This window comes from Mugil cephalus, chromosome 18 (assembly GCF_022458985.1).
Source record: "Mugil cephalus isolate CIBA_MC_2020 chromosome 18, CIBA_Mcephalus_1.1, whole genome shotgun sequence".
In the NCBI taxonomy this organism is placed as follows: Eukaryota; Metazoa; Chordata; class Actinopteri; order Mugiliformes; family Mugilidae; genus Mugil; species Mugil cephalus.
The window spans coordinates 15,232,209-15,250,796 of NC_061787.1; the positions used below are offsets into that span (position 1 = coordinate 15,232,209).

Genomic DNA, 18,588 nt, shown 5'->3' on the forward strand with positions numbered 1-18,588 from the left:
CACACACACGCACACCTTCCACTCCTTCTCCTCTCCTCCCAGGCTTTGATGTGTGTTTGAGTCCATGGCTAATCAGGTAGCATCAGGCCTAGTCCTCATTTCCCCTTCACACCGGCCCCATTAGGGAGCAGGCTTTCTGGAGCAGGCCGATAAGGACAATATGCTCCTCTTTGGCGCTCTCTCCTCCATATATACCCCAAATCTCACACGACTCCTCTCATTCTTTCTTTTCTCTCACTCTGCTCTTTTTCCCCCCACATCTTCCCCCCGCGCTACTAAATCTCCAGCGTCTCGTCACTCCTCCACCTCACGTCCTACCCGTCGCGGACTCCTCTCACCTCTCTCGTCTTTCCAACTCGCCACCTCTCCCGTAAATGTCCCATTACTACTCCTTCTCCTCTCCTATCCTCTTTTCCAATCTTAACCTCCCTACTCTCTAAATCACACGCTGCACCTCCTTCTCTCTGCTCCCTCTGCATCCATCTCTCACTTCGCCTCATTCCCAAACTTATTCCCCAAGTCCCCGACAACATTCTTTCAGTTTCCTCTCCCTTTCACTACTGTTCCCGTTTCCCTGTAGTCCTCAACTCTTCCTCTGCGGCAAATTGCCTCGTAATCTCTCCTTCCCTTTAGGTTTACTGTCTTAAGACTGTACCGCTTCCCCCATTGCCTTTTTCCGCTTCTGGGAGAAAGTTTTAGGAGGAATTGGCCACGTGGTCAACTTGCCAATTAAGAGATGGGAACACAGAGACAAAATCTTTTATATGTTCTCTTTGTACTATCACAGCATTCAGATATACACTTTATAACAAATTGTATAAAGCTGATAGCTGTGTTTATCGTTAAATACAAATGTTGTATTTGTGGTTTCCTGGCTATTGCTGGTCATTTGTATCAGTCAGTCATGTCAGTCTTTCTCCTCTCCTTCCACTTTCATTGCTTCTGGTATTTATGATGATTTATGATCAGTTACAGTATATTATCATTTATATCAGCATTAACTGCAAGTACATTGCAGCCAATAAGTTGTACAAGCTAAGGTAACACCAACATACTACAATATCTTCTTAGGCCAGAACCCAGCTCAACTTCCCTTGACTAACATTTTTGTGGTGGAAAGTTGGTCTGGAGTTGCCCCATCGGGAAGTTCTGCCGAGCCAACTGAATCATTTAGGAGGGCTTTATGCAGTGATGGACAGAAGAGTAACAATGCCATGAAGGTCTTCTAAGCGTTGTGGAACTGAATTAGTTTACAACTAAATGGTTGTAATTGGTTGCAGGGACTTCCACTTGCATGTAGAGGATTATTTTTTTTTCTTGTAAGGGTGGAAACATGCCACATAATGAAATCAATGATGAGTAGGTGCTGCAAGTTCTCATAACATTAGGAAACACAAATGAAAGTTGGACATACAGATATTGCTAATCTATTTGGTGTCACACGTTAGCTTCCAACTAGCATATCAGGCCAGTGCCTGATATGCTAGCACTCACCACTCCTTGCTTCTGGGTAACGTAGTCCGCATCAATGAACTCCCCCTGCATTCATTTATGCAGTCACTTTCTCTCTCTGTGTTAATTTACCTACAATCCAAACAATTCTGTTATTTGCATTTGAGCATTTAATGTCATTGGTGATATGGATATGATTTACAACAAAAGCACTACTTGTGCACAAATAGTATAAGACATTATAGCTTCGTCAATGAATCAATAATGAGAAACAAAGACAATCTTACCAATAAAGGAGAACAATCCAATAACTGTGTTCGTCTATTACCAGACTCCCTCGTGTTGTAAACTGGAACATCGCGGACATATCTCTCAAGACTTTCTCACGCCTACTCTAAAAGTGCTTTACCAGTGAGAAAGGCTCTGTACTTGGTCATGGGAATTAAAAAAGTAGTATTGGATATGACTCCTTCAAGTCCTCTTTTGGGACCTTTCAGATATCCTGTTGAGACCCGAGCTTCTGTTTGATCTGCATTTTTAATTTCTCCAAGGTATTTGGGATCAAGACCAAAGATGGGGAAGAAAGCATAATCTTTGAACGGGAAGTAGTAGTTTTTGAAAAAAAAAAAAAACATGTTCTCATATGTGGACTCTGGGATTATTAAACTATTTTTATTAAATAAATAATAATAATAATAATAATAATAATAATAATAATAATAATAATAAAGTCACCCAATGTGTAACAAAATATAACACAGTTTATTTTAATACCCGAACATGGCTGTGCAGAACCAGAATGAAGTCCCAACGTCCTCAAACGTGTACTTTCGAGTACTTGCTATGTTGTAGCTAAACTGTTTGCTAAATTTAAGCCATAAGTGTCCCTATATGAGAACGCAGGGTGTCAAGAGGGTGTTTGTGGTCCTGTATGTGATTTCTGCAATACAAAGGGTTCAATTCCCAAAAGTACCAAACAGGACGCAAATTAAATCATAATCCAGCAATAAACTGGTTTTCTACATGTGTTATTTTATCACTACTGCATCTTTACTTTTTTTTTAGAGTTGTGTAATTGTGTTTTGGAAGTTTATTCAGTGTGTAACATTTAAGGTCCTGTAATGAAAATATCTAAATCAGTGTTCAGAAGGGCAAAATATTTCAGCTTCAGTCCAAAGAGATGCAGACAAAAACTGAGAAAAATTATTTTTCTTTGCTTCTAGTGTAGCAGGCGCGTTGGATTTATGTTAGTTTCTTAAGGATAAGCGAAAATTAAATTTGAAATGTAGATAATCAGCATTTGGAGGATTGGGGGATTCTTGCTGGGACATTTTGCCACCGCGCAAATGCACCTCAGCCTCCAGCTTAAATTCAACTACAACAACAAAATGTCAGCATTTTGCCAGCTGTATAGTCTATAAAAAGTAACCACATAACAAAAACCCCACCTTTTTTTAAAAGTGAACGGCTGTCTCCTTCTCCTTTATATTTCGAGCAGCCTAACTTTTAGAGGAGACATGTGCCAGCTCTCCTGTCAGTTTTATTTCCTTCTCACCCTTTCTTGCTGTTCTGTCATTTTGTGTTTGTGGTGTGACAGAGCCACCTCTCCCCACTACATGTCATTTTAAAAGTGTCACAATACTGGGCTGGTCCCATCTAAACCATTTGTCACATGACTAAAGGGCTGTTTCAGGTACTGGATAGATGGGTTGTCAAAAAAAATATGTAAAGAAACATTTATCAAATTCGGAAAATGAAAGACTTAAATGAACGAATAGCATTTCCCTACATATTTATGACTTATCTTAAGTCATTGATGATCACAGTTATGTATTTTTACTTTAGTCCAAGAAAAACAAATAATATCAGATGAAGAATGAGATCCACTTACCGTATTTGAATAACTGGAGTGAGTTTGTACGTTTGGCAAATTATAGAGATGAAGTAACGAACTTTTCTCCTTGAGCACATCATCAATGAATCTAAGTGACTTATTCTGTTCTGGTCCGTCTCCACCCACATGGTGCGGCGAGTTATACAAAACAAACACTTAAAATCATTTTCAAATGGAGCTGCTTACAGCTTGAGCCATTGTTATTAGCACGATCAAGCACACGGAGACCTACAGCGAGGCCCAGGCTGGAGCTGATAACACACACACGCACACACACGCACAAACACATCATGGACACAAGCGGCCCAATCATTTGTATCTCGAAGCGGGGATCAAATAATGCCTCGTAAACGCCGTAATGAGCGCAGGGTTGATCAACAACTTCCCTGTCTCCCGTTCTCCCTCTCTCCCGCGGTTGAGGGCCCATGCTGTTCACAAACAGCCCAACGCTAATTTGGGATACAAAGAAAATACTGACTTGCCATATTCTGACGGTTTACCACAGATTTCCAAGGGACCACACATGCAGCACTCTAGTACCACACACGCTCATTTGATGAAATTAGGTTAGGAAGGAGCCCGTTCTGTGCTTTCCGTCTTTGTGAGAGAAGCTCACGGTGTGGAAATTAAGAGCCCGCATGTGCCCGCGCGTGCGCCGACGCGCACATTTGTGTTTGTGTGCGCTTGAGAGGGAGGCTGACTAATCCCTCCGCAGAGCTGAAACGAGTTAAAAACACATCAAAGGGGAGCTTAACCTCTGTGAAACCTCACCGGGTTTTCAAGAACAACAAATGATCATTCTCCTCATTGTTTCCAGGGGGACTCTTTTCACCGCTGCGCCGCTGACTTTTCCCTCAGTCCTGGGAGTTTTCAAAAAGCCTGCGGTTTCATTTTTAATGACTGTGCCATTTCTGTAAGGGTGTTGTGTGCTAGTGAAAGGATGTACGCGTGAGTGTGCGGACGTGCGAGTCGGTACATGGTTGTTTGTTTGCACATTTAAAAAAAAAAAAAAAAAAAAAAAAATAAAAATGAGTGTGACACGGCAAATGAGGAAAGCCGAGCTAACAAGGAGACGCAAGCTCCACGCGAAATCATTAAAATGTACGACATACGATCCGGCTATGCAACAGCTACGTATAAACAGAACCAATGAAGGATGAAAAAAAAAAGGGGGGGGTTAGAAGACAGGTGGGGGGAGATGGTGACAGTGAAAGGCGAGATGAAGAAGCCAATTGTGGTCTGAGACCTGCTTTCCCCAGAATTCTCATTATCGCAGTGTAATAGTGCTCTCTGTGTATAAATTCAGATATTTGCATGTGTCTACTGCTTCTCTCCACTTGTGTGGATGAGCACCGCTCTTGTTCAAACATCTCAGACATCAAAGAACCTTGACTCACCTGTAGATGGTGGCACATGGAAACATATTCCTGTGATCCCTGTTTCTGAACCACGTTTTAAACCATTTACAAAATTACTTTACACACAGATGATATAAAATGCTAACAGGTAGCATCGCTGGCTATTGTTAGTTTACAAGTATCCAACTGACAAAAAATGAGACATTTTTGGGCACACGAAATGAAAACGACGAGGCACGTGAAGCGGCTCGCGGACGCATCCGCTTTTATTCTCCCGCCGCCGCCGCAACACCGGCTCAATCACGGCGATGGAGCGGAATCAATAAATAGTATTTAAAGTGTGAAAGATAATATAAAACAACACACCGAACAACGAATGTAATCAATCACCCGAGCGCACGCTCGCCCGCAGGCGCTCACGGAGACAGAAACACACATTTAATGCACTCGCAAGTAACGACACACAGCCGCGTTCACCGCACCAGAGCGGGACACATGGCGCACAGCTGCGGCGGTAATCAAGAGGCTGTGTTACTGCCATTTGTATCAGCGTCTGAGCCATGTCTGCGGATCCTGATGATGTGCCCCGTTTATCCAAGGCAACACTCATCTCCAAGCGCGTGAGACGCATTTCCTCGGCAAAACTGAAGACTTTACATTCAGTCATTCGCTCGGTTTAGTTAATTTGCCCCTTCAAGTTTAATTAAAATGACTATAATTCATTAGAACTGTTGGAAATATTTAAATAAGTGCCGACGTGAGGAATATTTTAGTGCTTGGTGCTACGGTTTTTGTTGCAAAACAACGTCATTATCTGTAATGAGTAACGGCTAATGCTACGCGCTAAGTTTGCTGGGAGTGCTCAAACATTTTGAGGAATCGACAGCCAGATTTTAAATCTGTGAAATAATTTCTATATGTGAACATTTTCTTGGAATAAATCTGTCCACGGTGTACTGGTAGCCGCCATGTAAATACGGCTAAGGAAATTCCATCATCCGCTGGTTCTGGAGCCCCCCTCGGGCGAAAAAGAACCGTGGGACTTGACTTTGACCCGCAGGACATTAACCTCATCCCGTGTGCGCTCCCCGGTGAGGAGCTGAAGGTCGGAGAGTCATGACAGGTCAAAGTCTTCAGGGGGCTTCATTTGGCCAGATGCCTGCTTGTCCTCCCAGACCAGGAATCCTCCAGGAAGGCGGAGACGGAGCGCTCGGCAGCCGGCCCGATCCGGAGCGCTTCACCCAAAGCCTGGCACTCACCTGGCCTCCCTACATCAGCGGCGCTCAGAATCCCGCCCGCTCCCCCCCCCCCCCGTGACAGGGCCCGGGCTCGGATGAGGAGGAGGGCGGCCGCTGAGGGAGCGGCGGAGGGGGGTGGACGGAGCGGCGGGGCTGAGAGGCGGGAGGAGGTGGGAGCAGGCGCTCCACTTGTCTGCGCATGGACCTCTCCTCCTCCAGCTTCCTACGCAGCCTCTTGTTCTCCACGCTGAGGACGTTCAACTGCAGAGGGGAAGACGGAGGAGCCGTGAGAGACGTGTGCGCAGCGCAGGACAGACAAAAGACATCGAGATTATTTTTCGAAAGAAAGCCGGGGCGAGGGAAAGCTCCCGAAACCCGGAAAACATCACACTCTTTTATTCAAATCAGCCAAATTACGGAACTTAATTCAAAGTCGCCCAATAAATATCAGCCATCAAAAAAAAAATGAACAGCTATCGCGCTCATCAAGTAGCCGACATTCCATTATGTGCTTAACTCATCTTTCACAGTTGCTTTCATGCCTGTTGAAACAGAAATGCAAATGGGAAATTGCGAGGTGGGTTGGTGGGTGGGTGGGGAGGGGGGGTGGTTGGTGTTTTCAGGAGTGTACTGTGCGCACAGTTTGAAATGGCTGCAAGTGGGAGTCATGCGACGGTGTAAATTTCTACATGAAAACAACCAATTTGAGCGATCATTAGAGGTCGATTTGACACAAAATCATCCGTGACACAAAACAAATCGCGCGTCGTCACAACATGATTGGGCTCCCTGAAACACAATTACAGGCCGACTAAATTGAGGGTGTTTTATTTTATTTATTTATTATTTTTTTTTCGACAAGGACATTTGGGTAAAGGCAGCGTGAGTTAAAAAAAGTGCCTTTAAATGCAAAAAAAAAAAAAAAGGCGTTTGCATTCGTCGTAAAGAGTGGTAATTATATGCAAAAAGTGCCAGTCTCGAAATTGTAATAAGGCAGATAAAAGCGAACAGGAGATTTGAAATAATGTATTTTTAGCCATTGACGAAGAGTAAAATAAGAAATTAAAGGACGCAAAGACAAAGAGACACGTCGGGTAATGACAGTTGCACTCATCCACATCTGCTTTTTAGCACGCCTGCGTGTGTGTGTGTGTGTGAAAGCTGCGGTTAAAGAATGATGTCACATTGACATGTCTGGCCATGACAGTGTGTATATGTGTTTCTGTGCGCGCGTGCCTGCGTGTGTGTGCGTGCGTGCGCGTGAAGAAGAGAGAAAAACACAAACGGAGATGAGACAGACACATTTCCGGACGGTTCCGCTAACATTACCCGTCCAGACGCCCGACACATGCACACACGCGCACACACACACGCACGTGCTCAATAAATCTGAGCAAATGTATTACATCTGATGCCTTGAAATACTAGCCGGGGCTCTTAGGCTTAACCCTCGAGGAGCCAATGACACGTCGATGTGTCAAAACTCTCGTAAGACGCTTACAGAGTATTTACCGGCCTTCGACGAGGCAAACATCTGACAAATGTGTTCGTTTTGTGTCACGCCAAAAGCAATGGAGTTTCTAGATGAAAAACACCGAGGTTGACACTTATAATTAACCGCATATAGAAAAGGACCTGTTTAATTTTCCTCGTCTTCGGTGGCTGTGGATGCTTTTCTAATTGCGAGGGGTGGGTGGGTGGGTGCGGGGGGGGTGAAATTAAAAATCACAGCTTGTCGCCTCAACCTTCTCATACAGCGGGGTGAACTCGCGCGCATATGTTCGGATGAAAAGGATGCGAGGATGCGTCTAAGTGGGGCTGAAAGAAAGGAGACAGGGAAAAAGACACGGGGGGGGGGTTTCCGACGCAGGCACGGGAGCGTGTGCCTCCACTTTTTTTTTTTTCTTTTTCCCCCATTTGCACAGCTCGGTTTCCGTTCGAGGGTTTTTATGCAAATGGTGAAAATTACTCAGACGGAAAAGCTAAATACAGACAGCAAACTTTGAGCAAATTTACATTTTTGAATGGAGTTTGGGCTCATTTCGAAGGGAGAGCCCCGACTGAAATTAAAAGTTTTTGTTTTTTGAAAGTGTTTCACACAACACCTGCGCATCTCCCGCTCGAGGCTGTGCCAGAACCCACGTGTTTTACATCTCCGCACGTGCGCATGAACCAACCTGGACGTCGGCTGATGAGCAATAGCCTGATGCTAATCAGGCCCGGAAAGAATCTGCGCTCCTTTTTCCGCTGAGTCTCCTCTCGGTTCACTTTGTGTGACGTTTCCCCAACGTTTGCACGGAATTAGCCTGACAGTCTGCATGTGCGTTCTGCGCGGCATCTGTGGCCGAGTGAGGGGGCATCAGCACTAAACCAGCTTGTGGCGATAACTAAATAAGACTGATGACAAGATTTTTAACCATGTCACTTATTTCTTTTTTTTTTTACGGATATTTCTGAGAGACGCATTCGTGTGACTTTCCCGACACTGAAGTGCATATAACCCGTCGTCTCCTTTCCACTTGTATGTTGTGTGCGAGTGGATTGTCCGTGATGGATCGATGTGTGTAATGATTCACACTAGAGATTAAGAGGTGCTATTACACACCTGACCTGTTCAACAACACCTCTTTCTCTCTCGTCTGCTTCCTCCCCTGCTTCAGTCCTAAAACCTGCAGCTAATGTCATTTGCTTTTTTTTTTTTTTTTTTACTGAAACAACACTACGTCAAAACTTCAATAAGTACCGGCTTTCTTCGCATACCCCGTCAATCAGCGGGCCACTCCAACAAACTAACAGAAGTCGGGTGAGCCGTTCCCTAGGCCCTCGAGTTTTGGAGAACTGAGGGGGCTGAGGAGTACTTTTGATTCGTCTCTCCTTTGGTGATTTGTTGACTCTTGTGAAGTTCAACACAGTAAAAATGTCAGCATTTCCCGAGAATATTCCTCTGTGTTTTTCCCCCCACATTGTTTTATCACAGCAGGCCATTTCCCTACGCTGTCATGGAGAGATCAGCGCGGCTGTATTGATATACATCTCTCTCTCAGTTTCATGAAAGGGAAATCATTTACCAGTGGAAAGAAACGTCACTGCTTTTTCCCGATACGAATTGCTCCCCTCCCTCCCCCTCCCCCCTCCCCTACTTCTCCACACCACACACCGCACCCCCACCCCGCTGCCGACTTTTTCACTTTTATCGTAGGAAGAGGAAATGGATGTCTGTGTGCGCCTCTGTGTAAAGTGCGCGTGTGTTTTTGAAGTTGGACGCATGAAAGCTTCCTCTTCTGTGTGAGCTCAACAGCAGGTGGGCCGTTGTGTGGGTGTATGTTTGTATCTGTCGGGTAAAAGGATTGTCAGGACCCGGTGTGTGTCTGCGTGCGTGCCTGTGTTGTGTGTGTGTGTGTGTGCGCGCGCGTGCTTACTTGTTGATTTAGCATTCCGATGGCCTCCAGGTTGCTTTGCAGTCTGGTCTGCATGTCCTCGATTTTGCTGAGATTCAGAGCGACGCAGCCCTTCTCTTCGGCGCTGTAACGCAAGCACACGCGCGTACGAGAGATATTAACTTCCTTAAAGTAGTCTTAGCATCCGTAGTGGTTTAAGAAAACTAGCTTCCTTTTTATTTTTTTATTATTTTTTTTGTATGTGATATGAATTCAACTGACAAAACCCTTTCAATGAAATGTCCTTAAAAAATCTGGGGCATGAAGAAGTTGGCGTACGTCGCCTTCATTATAACCATCTTCATTATAACTTATTACTAAACTCAGAGATGGGTGAGCAAATGGGTTCCAGAAATCATTAAATTATATAAGAAAGGACATATAAAATGGGGAAAAAAAAATACACAAAAACAAAACAAACGCGAGTGCAGCCAGGGAACATTAAGACTACAAGAAGCCATTTAAGATTTTAACTGTTTATTAAAACCGTTTTGGAAAATGACAAACAAATGTTAGGGTCTCCTATCTTCAGACCCAGGGCTGACTAAGGAATGTCTATTAAATTAACGATGGTGGATAATGGTGCTCTGTGCGGGCTGAAGAGCTTGCTGCCCCCGCTTTACGCTCTTTCTTTCATGCCCCAGTGAACCTGTCCAGTTAGCATTGGGAAAAAAACCTTCTAAATACTTTATTGAAGACTTCTTAGCCCATTAAAGTACCACCGTACCTCCCCAATGTTAATTTTCTTGTAAAAGAGCAAGCTGGGATTTTCTATCAGGAGCAGTGGATGGGAAGACAGACCCGTTTTGCTTCAGTTGAGAAGATGTATGCGCTCATCGAAACGCTAATAAATGGCAGCATTGTTCCCGTGGCTGAGGGGAGGGGGCGGGCGGGCGGGGGGGGGCACACACATAGACACACACACACACACACACACATAAACTTTTGGCCTTATTAGTCACAATTTAAAACATCTAAGATCCGAGGGGACGCATGAAAGAGGAACGCTAACATGGAAATGGACAGTTTTGTCGGAAAAGTTTATGAAATTCATTGGTGAATTTGCAGCAATCTATTCTAAACCTCAACTAAATAAATAAGAGACCAAAATAAACACGACATAAAAATGCGGCGCACTACTATCCCGACAACCGACCGGCAGCTTTCTCTTCTGACTTTTTATATGGATTTTAAATAAAAACAGAAGAAAAACAACAGCTAGCGAAGAGCCAAGGTGAAATTCTTGCGCGTGTGCACATGGGAGGAGTCTATTAGTGATGTGGCGACAACCAACCGTCAAATATTAATGGAATTTAGCGAGTTGAGGTAATTACGGACGGGGAAAAGCCTTTGGCAATGACTAGTGGGCGGGTAGGAAGATGACCCAGGCTCCACTTTGAGAACATGCAACTGAGGCGATGATCACTGAGAGCGAATAAAACAGAGTTCCCTGAAGTTTGACAGTCAGGAAACCATCCAATATAGCGTGCTGACAAAAAGCTTCAGGTGTCGGGTAAACTCAGAAGGAGCAAAGGTAAAGACGGAAGGGAAGAGTATTGATTTCAAAATTGATTCAGTTCTGGTGCACAAGGTCTTGATTCGATTCGATTAAATTCTACATCAATACATTTAGAGTTACTGATTTATATATATATATATACATATGAAACTAATGTTGTCACTGGTTTAGGAGATGTATAGTATTACACAGTATTTTACCTCTAATTGTCAGATTTTGATATATCGCTTTGCTTTGGTCCATCTGTTCTCTGTAAAATAGCCTGATCTGAGAGTTGGAACTTGTTTTGGATCTCGCCCACATGTGGTCAAATGTTGATTCTTGTTCCTGCAAGGCATCTGAAAACAGATCTACTCAGATCTGTCAAATGAAGATCAATTTGAATTGAAAAATCTTTTTTTTTTTTTTTTTTAAACCCAGCCAGGTCTTGCCTATTCATAATGCTCTGTGTAAGGCCTGTCTTTGAAGTCAAGGAAAAGTGGGTGATTGTTCACTGTTGATATCTTTGTATTCTACTTGTTTCACTGAGGTCGGAAATATATGAATGGGGTTACCTTGGCAACCAGGGCCTGGAACGACCACTGGTGACCAAATTGTCAACTGCATAGCGATAGGCGACAAGCAAATCGCTTCATGAGTGGAAAACTCTTAAAGGAGCTTAAAGGAGCTTAAAGCTTTCCAGGAAGTGATTAATTTGTCCAATTAATCACTAATCAATCACTTTTAGTCATAAAAGTTAATGACAGGCGACAAAGCTGTCACATAAATATTCAGATAACTCGAATGGTTTCGATTAGTTTGAAAACATGAAAAAAAAAAAATCCATATATACTTCATCTGACAGAAAATAAGAGTCGCTGCCTATTAGCCCACTAACTAATTTAGCTCAGCCAATGTAAAGCATTTTTTTTTAAAGGAAACTCATTTCCTGAAAATGACATTTAGAAACTGAACATAATTGCAACTGACCTTTGCAGATCTTTTAATTTCACACCATAATGATGATACAAAGAACATTAATAAGAGAAACGCTGAAATTTCCTTTGATCTTCGAAATTGTAAATGCCGTTTAAAACGCTGAGTTCCATGAGTTTCCATCGCTACAGTGGAGGAAAAACAGGAGGCATAAACTTGAAACACAAGCCAGCTCCATAAAAGCCAAAGCGCCACATCTACACAGATTCCTCAAATGATTTAAACGCCTCCTTGATGGTAATGTGGTCTTCAGCAGATCATGAATCATCACCGCTGCAGAGACAACCGTGTGAGATTTATGCGCCCGATGTGAGAACGCAGCGATGCGCTGAATGCTTGGCTTGACGCCTGTGTAAACATGTGTTTCTGTGTTTACACGCAAACACGGTTGTGTGTAATTAGCGGCCTAACCCAATCAGTGTGTGTATAATTACAGTCATTAGTGTCAAAGCCAAGCGGCCATGCTCTCTAAACCAGCCAATAAACTGCGTGGTTTCTCTCCTGCTCCAATCTCACTCATCTTTCTTATTTACTGCTCTCATTCCGCTGTAAATTTTATGCAAGACTCTCTTCTCACACAGTCTCCCTCTTATCGCCTCTTTCTGTTTTTTTTTTTTTTTGCTGTCACTTCAGTCTGTATGTTTGTACAAATCCACTGCTGTGATCACTGGGTGCTCTTAATTGGAAGCACATCGTTAGTGGTGCGACTGATGAAGCCTGATGCTTTATGAGCGCTTCCCCCCAGACTGGCTGTGTCAGACAGCCACAGAGAGTCAGCGCTGCCAAGAGCAAACAGCATCAATCTATGCTTTTCACTGCGCGCTGCATTTCGACGTGAACGCCAATTTTCATATTCCATGCTATCATTTAATAAACTTGAGGTGAAATTATTCAATTATTTGGATACTGGGGTATAAACGCCGGTAACATATTGTTCCGTGATTGATTTCAGAGCTGAATATTGCATATGCTGCTCTCTGGCAAGAACAATGCAGACTGACAAACTGGAAGCTTTAAACATTTCTGGGGGAAAGACGGGGAGGGACAGCAGGGTCAACTTGCATCCAAACATAACACACTACATATGGCATCCCGGAGAAAGGCGCAAGCCACATGGGCGGTTCTTAAAGGGAGTTTATTTGATGCCTAGGCATGCGAAATGCATTAATCGTGTAATTACGAGAGAAAGACATTTTTGCTCATTAGCTAAAATGTGCTGCTATTGTAGTACGACTCTTGTGGCATATGGACTGCACTTATAGTATATGGTGTTGCTATGCAAGACACTACTAGCATACAGCAAGCGATGTGTATAATGTAAGTAATGTGTTCAGTGGTCTAGGACAGGGGTCTTCAATGTTTTCCAGACCCAGGACCCCCATACTGATGGAGAGATTAAGTAGAGACCCCCTACCTACCTACTATATAAGTATTCTATATTAAACTCGGCCTAGTGCTATTTATAAATATACATTATTATTATCATGTTGCATTCAATATTAAGCCATCTCTATACTAAAATATGTTAGATTCATGTTAATGTGTATTAAAGCAAATTATAATTTGTGGGGGGAATGAAAAAAAAAATATAAAAAGGGTCCAATCAACCAAAGATTTTGCGACTCTCCCCTGCAGTACCTCCGCAGATCCACTAGGGGTCGCGGACCCCCTGTTCAAGACCTATGGTCCAGGAACTACCCGTTCTACTTCCAGGGCTATATTCCCACCATGAGATTGTCCTTTTACTACTGTTTCCAAGGTGTACCTCGGCTTCTGAGCCGACATGAACTAGAAACCCTTGAAGTGTTGAGAAAAAAAAAAAAAACATTATATTTGAACATCTGTCACTCTGTCACAACTGCGCAACTCCAACTGCTGCGGAGGATTACCGGATCTAGAACACACAGTTATAGTAATTTTTATTTATTTATTTTTTTTTTACTCTTATGAAGACTTTCTGATGAAACAGCCGGAGCTCACTTTATATGTATATATATATATATATATAAAAAAGCTCTAACTAAACTAAACCAAACTGTGAGCTCCAGATCTTATCCAGGCCTTGCTTGTCCTATTTGTTATGGCGTAGATTCTTAGCTTGGGGGGCGGCTGACATGTGGAGATGCATCTTTAAGCAATTGTGGTGGAATAGTTTGCTCAAATGTATTAGTATATGCTATATATATACAAACTGCAGCAACAGTGTTACACAAGGCCCAACGAGAAGATGCATAATCCGGACATTTTAATTTTGAGCCACATATATATATATATATATATTTTTATCAATCTAAAGTCATTTCTATCTACTCCCTTCATCTTGTCCTGACGTTTATGTTACCTTTATTTGTACAAAATGCCATTTGCAATGCGAAGCCTTTTGCTCGGAAAACACCTTGGAACAGTAGGTCAGATAATCAGGGTGACTTTCTTTAATAAAGGCATATCTAATGACAAAACCTTCACGCCGTGTTGGTTGCTGTCAGTGATAGTGACACTGTTAAGATATCCCCTTTGCCACCAGTAATGAGATTTATACACTGAATCTATAAGGCTGCCATGCAGATATCATGACGGATCTGCTGCCTTATAGATGTATAATTTTCATATATATGGCGTTTTTTTTTTTTTTTGGTAGATTGGTAGGTGTGTGTGTGTGTGTGTGTGTGGGGGGGGGGGTTGTAATAATGAAATGAAATAAATTAGGAATCCTCATAATAAAGAAACGGCAGGAAAAAAGAAAGAAGGGAGAATGGATGAGGAGACACTATAGAAGAGGCTTTCATTCACTGTTTTTATCTCGTTCCATGTTATTATATTCGCTCAATCAAAACCTCTCTTATGCATACGTCTATATGAACTGCCTCTCCCGCTCTGTCCCCCTCTCTTGCTCATTCGCAATTATGAGGGAAAGACAAAGAAAAGCGATTCATCTTTCTGTCGCGGCCCCTTAATGATATCATTAAAATGAGTGACAGCTTTGAATAGCATTGGAAAAACCTACCCCAGTCAAAACAAATCTGATCCGTTTTGGAAACAGAGGCTGGTGGTTTGTTAGGGGAGGGGTGCGGCGGGAACGCACGTCTGTAAAACGGGGTGAGGTTGTTAATGAGGGAGACCTTGGGGAGTGTGTGTGTGGGGTGGGGGTGGTGGTGGGGTGGGGGTGGGGGTCACACTTGGCGTATGGGGAGCGCTGCTGCAGGCAGGTGCCCCCTCGAACACCCTCACCCACACGAGCGCACCCTCCTTTCTCACTTCCAGCCCACACCCAATCCCATCTGTGCCACATTCATTTTCATTGCCTTAATGAACATAATAAATATATCTCCACTCTATTGATGAATGCTATTTGACAGCCATGGGGGTGGCAAGCAGGAGAGGATGGGTACTTGATTGGAGTGTAATCAATGTTAAAGGCCCAGCGTGAATAACGTATTCAGACTGAAGGAGAGAAATAACACGCACGCACGCACGCACGCACGCACGCACGCACACACACACACACACACACACACACACACACACACACACACACACACACACAAGTATGCACAGGTGGCCAGGCCCACAGGGTGTTTCATTCACAACTTGGCACTCCTGCTGTTATTATCATCATCAGCTTTGTTCGGGCTAGATTGTGTGTGAAAGAGCGAATCATGGTGGGCAACGTTATTCTTGGGCGTGAATGCTAAACTTTGATCAGCTGGTGAATGCGCGCAAATGTATGCGTTTAAATGTACGGTCACACACGCTCAGAGACACACACACACACACACACACACACACACACGCGCGCGCGCACATGACTCACGTTTTCCCGTCTTGCCGGATGCCCCTGTCTCGAATCTGGGCCTGCAAACAATTATGAAATGAAAAACAAACCTGTTTGTGATCGACTCTCTTTTGTCTCTCCCCATTTGTAGTTCATTGCTTTTCCACTCTGCACTTGTTCACCTTGAAGCGCTCCGCGTCTCTCTCCCTCTCATCCGACGCCTCTTTCAGTCTCTCTACCTCCGCCTTCAGCGTGTCATTAGCCTCCAGAAGATGTCTGACAAAGGGAGGAAGATGCAGAGACGGAGTTAAACAGAGAAATATACATAGAGAGGCAGACACAGGGAACGCCAGACACCTATTATCATCAAGAGACTCTTGTTAACATGGCAGACAAAATGTTCTGACACACAACAGCAATGCCGCGCGCATTCCTCTCTTCCCGGGCCTTAAACTAGCAGTTCAGGCATAATCTCCCGACACGCAAACGCACACACATCATTGTCTGTTATAATGAAATTCTTGTTGCATGGCCAGTTATGGCTTGTGGCTATTCCTTTCAGGATTTTTTTTTTTTTTTTTGTACCATGGTGAAAATAAAAAGGAAACACACAGAAAAGAAAGACTGAGGAAGAGGCAAAGAGGGTTGGGCTGCTGTAAGGACGGGAGTGAGGGATGCATGGCACTGTAGGGGGTGGGGTGTGGGGGGGTGGGGGGGGGGTAACAGGAGATGGCTAGACAGCTTTGATCTCTGGTAAGAGGAATATGTAACTGTGTGCGTGTGTGTGTGTGAGTCACAATGATGCAGACATGCAGAAAGACTGTCAGGTGTGAGTCTGTCAGACACATGCTCACACCATCTTTAGTCATCTTTCTTAATCACAAACGCTGCTCGGGGTCGGGAGAGTCACTCAGACAGACATACTCACTCTTTCTCTTCAGTGACGATGAGCAGCACCTTGTTTTGGGCCTTCAGCTGAGCAATGAGGTTCTCATTAGAAGCTCTGAAAGAGGGAGGCACATTTAAGTTACCTTAACCTACAAGAGACAATGGTGGAATTAAGTTTTTTGTTATGTTCTGTTTTTCCAAGATAAAAGACACTTAAAGAAAAAGAAAAACTATACTATTATTTCTTTATACATTTATTATTGCTGTCAAGATGATGAACGTCATTAATGGTTTTGATTCCCCGTGAACATGTTCTCTTCTCTTTGTGTTCTGTGATTTGACCCTCACAAATCGGGAGGAGATGCGGTAGGAAAAGTGTGGATGGCAAGCAGACACACGCCTCCCTGAGCAGAAATGAATAAAGAAAAGGGTGTTTTTGAAAGGCCAGTGGAACTTCAAAGCCCTGCCAGATGGTTATCTCGACAAGACGTTAGATGCATCTAGGCTGAATGTGAACTTAGTAAGTTAAGTCCCAAAAACCACCTGCTGGTTTACAGCGAGCCCTCCTTTTCTGAACATCCGGTACCTTTGAGGTTGATCTGGAGACTATCATTGTCATTGTGTTGGATCGTTACAATAATGACACCATACACAGACCAGGCATAACATTATAACCACCTTCCTCATGTTGTGTTGGTCCTCCTGGTGCCTCAAAAACCGATGTGACTCATCAGAGAACGGACACGGGCCTTCTGAGTGTGGTGTCTGGCCACAGGAGGTTTTTAGTGGGGGTCTCTGGGTTGAGGGGAGGGGCCTCTGTGGATCATCCCACAGAATTTGGAGACCAGGTCAATACCTTGTTTTTAAGTTGTTTCTAACGTGTCTTTTTTTTTTTTTTGCCTGTGTCCTGTTGGGGATGACTGCTGCCATCAAGGAGTGTCGTTGCTCTGGGGTGTGGGTGTCTGGTCTGGTCTAGGTGGGTGGTACATGTACATAATATATGGGACATCTACGTAACATCCACATGAATGCCAGGTCCAAAGGTTTTCTTTGCACTGAATTGATGGTTAATGTTACTTACTTATTCTGTCAGTGATTTTAATGTTGTGGCTGATAAGCAGATTTGTTCACTCTCATATTCCTTAGAGTAAAGTTCAAAATGTAAATTTAGAATAAAATCATAAATAATACCAGCAATCCTGAATAAATATTTCATATGATATATACAAAACATATACATATACAAAATACAATATATCAGTTTAAAGCCCCAATGTTTATGTTGAATATTTAATAAATTATGTTTTTGATCTATTTTCTGGTTGTTGACCCCACAGAGGAACATATATACTCATAATAACCCAACTGAATGTTAATGACCTAATTTCTGAGTTCATGTAAGGAGACATGCTAGGTGCTCATACTTTTGTTCAGAGATCCAAACGCTGACTTTAGTCATGACCAGCTGGCTCTCACGGCGAAGGTTCGCACTGTCAGATCGTGTTCCCTCCAGCTCGGCTCGGAGCACGTTCACCTGCGATACATAAGGAAGCACGATGCATCATTAAGTTGTATTTCAGACGCCGACCACACAAAGGGGTTCTCCTTTCAGGTTTCTCTCTTTATTGACTGGGATAGTGGCGCGACCGCCCTGAAAGAGAGCAGAGTTAACTCCATCCACGTTGTCATGTGCTTTAATTCAAACACAGGTTTGTGTCTGGAGATAGTCTCCTGTGAAACAAAAACATTAGCATTATACGCTGTTTTTACACATTTAAATGGGGTTTTAGTCTCTTTCCCATGTCACTCACACACACACACCCACACCCACACATCATATTGGGTATGAATGTGAGGTGGAAGAGGCCAAAGGTGTGATTAAAGAAAGGTAAAATGGGCATAAGTGATGCTCTAATAGAGGGGAAGCACTGAAAGGCGGAAAATAAATGTCAAAAATAGAGCATAATGGCAACACGGGAGAAAAATTAGGTAAATGGAGAATAATGGGGGATGAAAGAGATGGCATTTGCAGACGCAGGTATATAATACCAAGGT

At 43.4% G+C, this 18,588-nt stretch overlaps 1 protein-coding gene across 1 annotated transcript in view; it reads right to left on the bottom strand.

Moving 5' to 3' along the window:
* Nucleotides 1-4,943: 4,943 nt before the first annotated feature.
* Nucleotides 4,944-18,588, bottom strand: part of LOC125024372 (trichohyalin-like) — a 99,108-nt gene continuing 85,463 nt past the window's right edge. The window contains exons 22-27 of the mRNA XM_047612093.1: nt 17,958-18,067; nt 16,574-16,648; nt 15,828-15,921; nt 15,685-15,725; nt 9,362-9,464; nt 4,944-6,203 (exon numbers count right to left, since the gene is read on the bottom strand). Coding sequence (XP_047468049.1) covers nt 5,988-6,203; nt 9,362-9,464; nt 15,685-15,725; nt 15,828-15,921; nt 16,574-16,648; nt 17,958-18,067 — 639 coding nt within the window. The 3' untranslated portion in view covers nt 4,944-5,987. The remainder of the gene's footprint in view (nt 6,204-9,361; nt 9,465-15,684; nt 15,726-15,827; nt 15,922-16,573; nt 16,649-17,957; nt 18,068-18,588) is intronic.